This window comes from Euphorbia lathyris, chromosome 6 (genome assembly GCF_963576675.1).
Source record: "Euphorbia lathyris chromosome 6, ddEupLath1.1, whole genome shotgun sequence".
NCBI lineage: Eukaryota > Viridiplantae > Streptophyta > Magnoliopsida > Malpighiales > Euphorbiaceae > Euphorbia > Euphorbia lathyris.
Genome location: NC_088915.1, coordinates 22,745,711 through 22,754,528, shown reverse-complemented (window position 1 = coordinate 22,754,528; position 8,818 = coordinate 22,745,711). Strand labels below are relative to the sequence as shown.

Genomic DNA, 8,818 nt, shown 5'->3' with positions numbered 1-8,818 from the left:
CACGGTGAACTGTTTGAGGATCCAAAACTGTTTCGACAAGTTGTTGGTTCACTTCAATACGCCACCATCACTCGTCCTGACATCGCCTATGCCGTCAACCGAGTTTGCCAATATATGCACTCACCGACCACTCTTCATTAGCAGGCGGTAAAAAGAATACTAAGGTACTTAAATGGAACATTAAACCACTGCCTACGCTTCACACCAACAAAAGCAACATCTCTGCTTGCTTGTTCAGATGCTGGGTGGGTCTCCGATGCCGACGACAACAGATCACAATACGGTTTTGCTATTTTTCATGGCACCAATCTTATCAGCTGTACTTATCGCAAGCAACGAGTCGTCGCATGTTCTAGCACTGAAGCAGAGTACCGTTCCTTTGCCTACACTGCAGCTGAGTTGTTGTGGCTTAAACAACTAGTGTGTGATCTTCGTGCTCATCTACATCAACCTTCCTTACTGCTTTGTGACAATGTACGTGCAATTTTCATGAGCAAAAATCCAGTCATTAGCACCAGGTCAAAACATATTGCACTAGACTTTCATTTTATACGGGAACAAGTTGAATCCGGTGATCTTAAGATTTGTCACGTGTCTTCGGTAGATCAACTAGCGGATATCTTTACCAAACCTCTTGTCAAGGATCGAGTCGCTCTCCTTCGTGCCAAGCTGCAAGTTTGTCCTGCCCTTGAGCTTTCCGACGGGTAATAAGCCAATATATATATGCTCCTTTGTTATAAGGAATAGTTTGAAATATTCAAACACCCATTACCTAGTCTTATGCTATCAGTTATAGTGCCATGTAATTAGGAGTTTAGTTATGGGTTCAGTTATTGGGCTTCTGTATATAATCAATTGTAATTGGCCGTATTATACACGATTGGAGATATACAAAACCTTATATTCTTTATCAAACAATACCTAAATCTATAAAAAAAAAACCAAAACTTAAAAAATAAAGGTATAATTCGTGATTCCAAGTCTTTAAAATAAATTAACTTTTCTTTCAAAAAAAATAAAAATAAATTAACTTTATGTTTTGTACATTTTTACGGCACTTTTATTGATTTAGGGATTTAATCATATCACTTTAAGCAAGTTTAGAGAGCTAATAATAAGACAACATATAAATTCAGAAGGTCAATCAAACTTGTTGGATTAGTTAGGGGACAATTGATGTATTAAGCCTATTTAAAAAAATCAAAATTGAAACAAGATTAAATTATTCGAAATATAAGAAAGAAAAACAAATATGATTTTGAGAAAATGAAAATGATATAAATCAATAAGAAATTGAATTGGATGGAGGGAAAGCAAATGAAATGATCTTTTTGCTGCTAAAATGAGGCGGAGCATACATTAAATTTTGGTTGCACATGCACGCCACGTGGAGAGCCAACTCAAAATTTGAAAATCAAACACAGAATTTTCTTCGATTGAGCGCGATTTCCAGAAATTAGAATACACGTTATTTTTCTTTCGTAACGATACCCCCAATGCGCGCCATCTCTTTCAAATGACAAAACGACACTGTTTTACTCCATCAACCATGCCCATCGCCGATTGCGTCATTGTCCCCTCCAAGCTAGAGTAACAGATTTTACATCTCCAGTAATTTAAACACGAAAACGAGGGTAATTACGTAATAGTACCGCTCGCAGCTTTCAGTTCCTCACAACGGGCACGCTGCCTAAAGTTATCAACAATTTTCTTTCTGTTCAATTCAATTCAGAAGCCATGGCAGAACCAGAGGTAGGACAAATTTTAATTTATCAACGTCTCCGCCGCCACTGCCACCGCAGCTGCGGCTTATCATTGACTGTGAAGTTTTTATTCTGATTAATTTTATAAACGTTTCTCTGCTTTTTCGTGTGTAGAAAATGGTGGCATTGAAGAAAGCGTATGCAGATATGATATTGAACACTGCAAAGGAGGCAGCGAGTCGAGTGATGACATCTGAGAGGAAAGCGCTTCGTTTTCAGCAAGATCTTTTTGCTGCTAAAAGTGAGGCGTTCCGTTTGCTCGTTCACTTAAAGCAAATGATCGACGCTAAGGTAATTCTTGAAGGAACATAAAGTTATAAACAATAACAGAAGCAATGTGTTCTGATTTGAAATTTCATTTCTCGGTTATTCTTTTATAAATTCTAGAACGGCACTTGTTGCGGAATTTTCTACTGTCATTTATTTCTTCAGGCGTTGGGCATTGGATTATGTTTCTGGTATATTGAATTCTATGCTAATTAGAGTTACGTTGTATTTATAGTGACTGTTGTAATATCTAATTTGATCATCTTGGTCTTTATTGTAGACCAGTTGCTGTGTCTTAATCTTCCATGAAACTTAGCATTTTTTACTGCTGAGCACTTCTGTTATTGTTGAACATTGTGTTTTTCTATTTGTCCAATCAGATTCTGGCTTTAGTTATACATTTGTTGGCATTCTGGTGCTGAGTGTTAGATTTTGAATTTGTTTATGTATTTCCCTATGCTTAAACTTTCAAATTTTATTTGAGAACAGAAAGGGGAATGGAATGGGAAAGAGAAGTTCTGTTTTATTAAGACTCTTCTTTGAACTTTCGGGTTTCTTTCTTAATGAGCCCTTCAATGTTTCTAAGTTCAACGGGTAGAAAAGGCAGAAGAATTTGACGTAAAGCTGGTTACGAAATCTCAAAAGGGATTTCTTTGTGAATTGCCATATAACTTGATCTGTAATTAGGGACCATAACACAAATACGCAACTCTTAGCTTTATTTTTGTATACTTGTTTGGTACAATACATGAGTTTTCAGTTAAAAGATATCAAATTGTAGTTTTTTTTTTTTTTTGGTAAAAGGTTTAAGGTTTGGTCTATATTCTGTTTCATCTCATCCTGGTACCTGCTGCTTCATAGGACCAGGACTTAGCGCAGTGCTTTAATCAAGCACTGGAACTGCATAGATCGTCCATTTTATTGTGCTTTCCATCTGCACCAACGAATTCTGGTCTTAATGTAGCTTTATTGAACTAGTTTCTTAAGTGGCTACTAGACCTGAATACCACTCTCCTTGGAATTTGAAGGTTACAGATTTTTTGAAGTTCATTTTCTTGACTTTTACATGTTGAAATATGCTTTCTAATACATTTAGTTTAATCGAGGACTTTTTTTCTTTGAAAACTTTGTCAGCATTATACATGTATTATTTAAATTGATGAAATTGAAATAGAGTTACTGTAGGTCCTTGCTTCAGGTGGAAAAAGATATGGTGAAAGTAGGTTGTAGCTTCAAATCTTAAAAGAACATGGCAAAATGAAATTGTGAGACTATAGAACCGGGTGAAAGGTGTATCATGTTGAGAGTTCTACTTGCCTTATATTTTCAGAAATTTTATGAAATAAAACCAGACAATTTGATTATTCTTCTAGCTTTTGCCATTGAGGGGGAGGGCCTTAAGTTTCTTTACCTTGTACATTGGCGCTTTGCAAAGAGTTTGTTGTTACGGCTCTTGAAATTATATCCAACCTGGGTTTGAATGTCTAAATATTTGAAACTTCTTCACTCTACTCTAAACTTCCCTAGGTTAAACCGAGAAATCTAGATTTAAGTGCACTGCTACACATGCTGCTTGTGGTGTTATATGGAAATAATACTGAGTTGTCCATTTCCCTTATTCACAGGCAATTGAAGCAGAGATATCTTCCTTCAGCCAACAAACCAAAATTGATGAGCTTGAGGCACAGCTTCAGGAAGCAGAGGGTGTCATAGTAGATCTTAGAGCTGAGTTGAAGTGGGCACGTGATAAGTTGGAAAAAGTTAGGATGAATCCTTTGAATGGAAAAATCACAGGGCCTGAATTATGTTATCAGGATGCAACACATGGGTCCAACATTGTTTCTTCTGATTCAAGACTCCAACCTCTGACAACTTCTGATGCAAATAACACATTCTTTGAGCCGAGAAATTTGGATGCTACATATACAAACGAAGAACAGACTGAGCATTCTAGTGTTTCTCAACTTGGGAGTCATACTTCTTATGACACTGGATCTGTCTCTGTAAGTGTTAGAAACAAAGAACCTGAACTGAACAGAAATGGGTGTACTCAGAGAGTTCCTGCGGTTGAAAAGAACTTGTTGGCTGGAAAATTGCCCCCTATTATAGAATTTGACAAGAATTCCTTTATGAAGTGTGAATCCAAAGGAAGTAATAATGGTCATAGTAAATTTACACTTCCTCTTCCCATGACCAAGAAGAACTTTACTGGAGAGGAAGTCAGAAAACTTGTAAAGCTTCGCATCTTAAGACGAAGGACTCATTTCCGGAAACCCAAAGCTAAGTGCAGGTCCTGTCCTTCTCAGCTTATGAAACCTCGTCAACGACCTTCTATTCTTTCTCGTTGCATAAGATACTTGGGAAAAGCGAATGCTGTTCCTGATGATTGTTCCCTACCCTCTATCAAGACTGACAGTGTGGATCTCAAGAAGCAATCAAGTAAAACGGGAAAGGAATTGCACTGTCATAATAACTATACTGTTGATGAGAAAATGAGTGTTCATGAAGGAAACAAACAGTGGAAGGTGCACAGTAGGGATTCCTTGTCTACTTCATTAATATCCTATCCTGATCAGCATAAAACTTGTCAGCCTCTTTCTCTTCTAGTCCACTGCCACCCTTCTTCACACTCACTTCATGATGTTAAAATAGCTGAAGATCGGTCAAGGATGTCTGAAAACGAAGTAAAAATAAAGCCATTGACCCGTTTGGATCCAGGTTTAACATTAATTAAAGGTGGTGTGGATCCTATATCTGGCTCTACAAACATCACGGTGAGTGTTAAGGCATTAAATCGATCTGAAATTATCCAGAATACTGCAAATAAGAGCGGGGAGTTAGTAAATGAGCTGGTAAAGAAGGAATATAAGGCTACTGCAAATACAACTTTTTCGTGTGATGAATTGAATCCTCACATAGTTAACGTACCAGTGGTTTACTCTGATTTGAAAGATCTCAAAGCATCCAAAGAAGGCATAATTGATGTACCAATTCTGTATTCCGATCTGGAAGATGCCAAATCCAAAGAACCTAAAACTTGTAGTCTACCTGACAACAATAGACTGGTAAAATACACCTTCCAGAGGAAACGCAAAAAGGAAACCTCTAACAGTCCTGATCAACATGCTTATTTTGAGAAGAGCACTGTAAAAAGATGGCTTGAGGAGGAGCACAATGGTTCACGAGAGCTAGAGAAATCTGGTACGATTGAATCATGCATTCTAGTTTAATGCTTATACTCATACGTCCTTTTGTGTTCTGTATCTTACTTAAGGTTCGGATTTTTAGAATAACAGCCTTGAATGTTCTTGTTTACGATTTTCCTCTTACGTAGCTTGTTTCTTTTCCTAGGACAAGATGGCAACGATGAAGTTAAATATTGCTCTGTTCCAGCCAGAAGAAAGTTGAATCTGATGTCCATTTAAACTTGAGTAGGCTGTTATTTGGTAATATTTTCTGGAATACCTTTTTCTAGAAATCTCAAAACAGTTGGCTTCATAGAATAAGAGATGTAGAGTTAATCTTATTGAATATTAAATTTTACATTTCAAGTGTTCTACATAACTTCTTGTTATGAAACCTAACAGCTTTTCTCATCCTGGCCCAGTTCTTGTTCTACTCAATGAAAAGTGCTGCAACATCAAAAAGTCATTAGATCTTGTCCGTATATTCATTCAGTCATTAGTCTTGTCATATAATGTAGTGCTCTGACATTTATTCTCTTTGCTCCATGTTATGAATTTTGATCATGCATGAGGTCGAAATAACTGTCTGTGGCTAATAGGCGTGCTTTGGATCGACACATTGCATCCTACAAAATATTCTACTGTGTCTGTGTTGTGGTTTTTTTTTGTCTGAGAATAGCATATATATTGGAGCAGTGGTCACCCCACCTGTCTCCAATAGCACTCATTATCATTTGTTTATCATGTCAGTTATTGTTCAACTTATGGTTATAGGAGAACTGTGTGTAAAAAAGAAAAGGGGAAAGGGTTTTGAGGAGATACGGTGGGTGGTATAACTCTGTTTTACAAATTAAATGCGGGTAAAATATATGGCTCGTAGATTATAACGCTATTAATATTATGATTTCTAAACTTTATTTCACTAACATATAAGTCCTTGAACTTTGTATTATACTAACATTAAAGTTCAAATTAAATAAAATCTGTTTAAAAAATTAACAAAATGATTATTTAGAAAAATTTGACTATATTATTGATTCTTTTTATTCATGTCACATAGTCAAATACCTATTTCTAGGTTATCTTATTGTTAATTTTCTAACTTCTTTTTTAATTTGAATTTTAGTTTTACTATAATGCAAAGTTCAAAGAATTTTATATTATGAAATAAAGTTTGAGTCATAATGCTAATAACACCATAGTTCATCGCCATTGGTTGAAAGCACTATTTGCCTCCCGACAATCCAAAATATATTGGTTGTTGCCTTTTGACTTATTATTTGATAATATTTATCCATATCATAATACCGGGTTTTGTTCCTACCCACTTTTTGGTTTTAAGAATGTTGTTTTAAAAATGAGTGATTGTCCACTTATTTGACAGGGTTCTAGACCTATTATTTGACAATATTTGTTATTGACCTATCAAAGTTGGTGGTTGTGATTTCACTAATTTTGATAGATCAGAGATTAAATGTTATCAAATACTAATGCCGGGGTTTTAGATAGGTAGATACTATAGCAAATATTACAAAATAATAAGCGAGAGTAGAAAACTAACTTTTTTTTTTAATGGGTGAAAAGGCAAATAGTGCTTTAAGTCCCCAATTAAATGGAATCTAATATTTCTTTGTAAGAAAAGAAGTTGAACTACAACAAACTTCAACTAATAAAAGCTTTCTGCATTATTTTGTAAGAATATAACAAATTTATTATCTTTAGTTACGCAAAGATGTGTAGAGATCATTCTTTTTTCAGCACTAAATAAACTTTGGAGCAATTGTTATGAGGGCATTTTTTTATTTGAAGAAAAGGATTAACTTTAAATGTAACTTTTCACTATTTTGAAATCCAAATTAGCTCTTTATGATCTTTATGAAAGTTGTAGCTATTTGTTACACATTTTGAATTACATGAATAAATGGATGTTAAACGAAAGACTGAAGATCTAAATATCAAAACGAAGGCAGTGTTAATATCCAGTAAATTAAATTAATAATAAGGTGTTCCACTCCTCCGATATATGTCAGTTCTCGTAAGAGCATCTCTAATAGATGGTGCCTAAAAGAGTGCCAAAACTTAACACATAATCCTAAAATATAATATTTTATTGTCTCTTTCATCCACATCACTTTTGACAATATTTACTTAAAAAATGCTCCAATAAAAGTTGTTTGAAAAGTTGTCATTATAATCATATAAATTATTATTTTATTATAAATATTAAAAATAAAAGACTCCAGATTTTATTATTTCTAGGAAAGGGACCACAGATTTTATATTAAAAAATTGCCAAAAATTGGCAACTTTTCTTGGCACCCACAATTACTCTAATAGTGGGCACCCTTTAAAAGTTGTCAAACCTGATACCACATCAGCTGACACTTTTTTGGACACCCTTTATTGAAGATGCTCTAAGTGTAGACCGCGGATCACGAAATATTCCGTCAATGATTAAAATTTACAAAGGAAGATAAAATTAAGTAATAGTAGGGTATAACCAAAATAACAAAATGTGACAACAAGTATACATTCTTTAGTGACTACAAAAAGAAAGAAGAAGACAAGGAAAAAGAGGCAAATTTTGTTTGAAGAATATATAAAGAGGCTTTGAGAGGCAGTGAATCCAATAGCAGAAAGCATGTTGGCGAATATCAAAGCAATGGCATGCCAATACTGATGCACGCCACAACCCCCAAAAACTTTAAAAATCCCCTGATCCAGTTGAGTTGAGTTGTAGCAATCATATCATATGGAACTCTGCTAATTAATTGCAGACAAACCATGCTTTCTTGTCTCCCACTCTCTCATCGCATGCCCCTTTCTAACTCCATATATATATAATCCATTATTTTATGACCAAAACAATCTCAAATTTGATGAACATAACAATGGAAAACATTGAGACAACAAGTACACTACCTGCTGGAAGAGAGCAAGAAGATGAATATTTGCACAAAATTATAATTGCAGCAGCTACAACTCTAGCAATGGCTTGTTTTAAACCGATTTTAGTTATGTTTTTCGTGGAGCAAAGGGTCTTTCTTATCCTCAATCTTCTTCTACTTGCCATTTTCCTCTCTTCAATTCGCTCCACCTCCACTGAAAATCAGCAAATTAATGGTAATGACAAGATCAAGAATCAAGAAAAGAAGATAAGAAAAGAATGTGACCACATGTCTACTCAAGATCAAGACATCAGCAAAAAAGAAGAAGAGGAAATTAGGGAAGAAGAAGAAAAAGAAGGAGAAGGAGAAGAAGAGGAAAAGTTTAACAGTTTGTCGAAGGAGGAATTGAATGAAAGAGTGGAGGCTTTCATTGCAATGTTTAGGCAGCATTTGGTTTCTGATGCCAGAAAAACTAAAAATCATTTCATATCCAGGTCTGCACAGACAGATATGATCTTCAAATTTCATAAGCCATCTAAGTTCACAAGTGCAAGACATAGTTTTTGTGTTTAATTCAATTCTTGTGTGATTCTCATCACAGATTAATCAAATTTGTAATCTGATGGCTTTAAACTGATTTTATTGTCAGTGAGCCATAGCTCATTCTTTTTTATAATCTGTTCTATTTTAATTTTTAGGGTTTAAAGACAACTCA

At 35.0% G+C, this 8,818-nt stretch overlaps 1 protein-coding gene across 1 annotated transcript; it reads left to right on the top strand.

Moving 5' to 3' along the window:
- The first annotated feature begins 1,465 nt into the window (after positions 1 to 1,465).
- On the top strand, positions 1,466 to 5,573 carry LOC136234211 (uncharacterized). Its single transcript, XM_066024003.1, has 4 exons — positions 1,466 to 1,752; positions 1,878 to 2,054; positions 3,656 to 5,231; positions 5,382 to 5,573. Exons 1-4 carry the CDS (start codon positions 1,738 to 1,740, stop codon positions 5,453 to 5,455), a joined length of 1,842 nt encoding a protein of 613 aa, XP_065880075.1. The 5' UTR covers positions 1,466 to 1,737; the 3' UTR covers positions 5,456 to 5,573.
- The last annotated feature ends 3,245 nt before the right edge of the window (positions 5,574 to 8,818 follow it).

Bases quoted from the DNA above. Each gene is read 5' to 3' on its own strand.
- LOC136234211 (XM_066024003.1), top strand. The intron at 2,055-3,655 runs GTAATTCTTGAA...CCTTATTCACAG, and splicing joins AGCAAATGATCGACGCTAAG to GCAATTGAAGCAGAGATATC. The intron at 5,232-5,381 runs GTACGATTGAAT...TTCTTTTCCTAG, and splicing joins ACGAGAGCTAGAGAAATCTG to GACAAGATGGCAACGATGAA.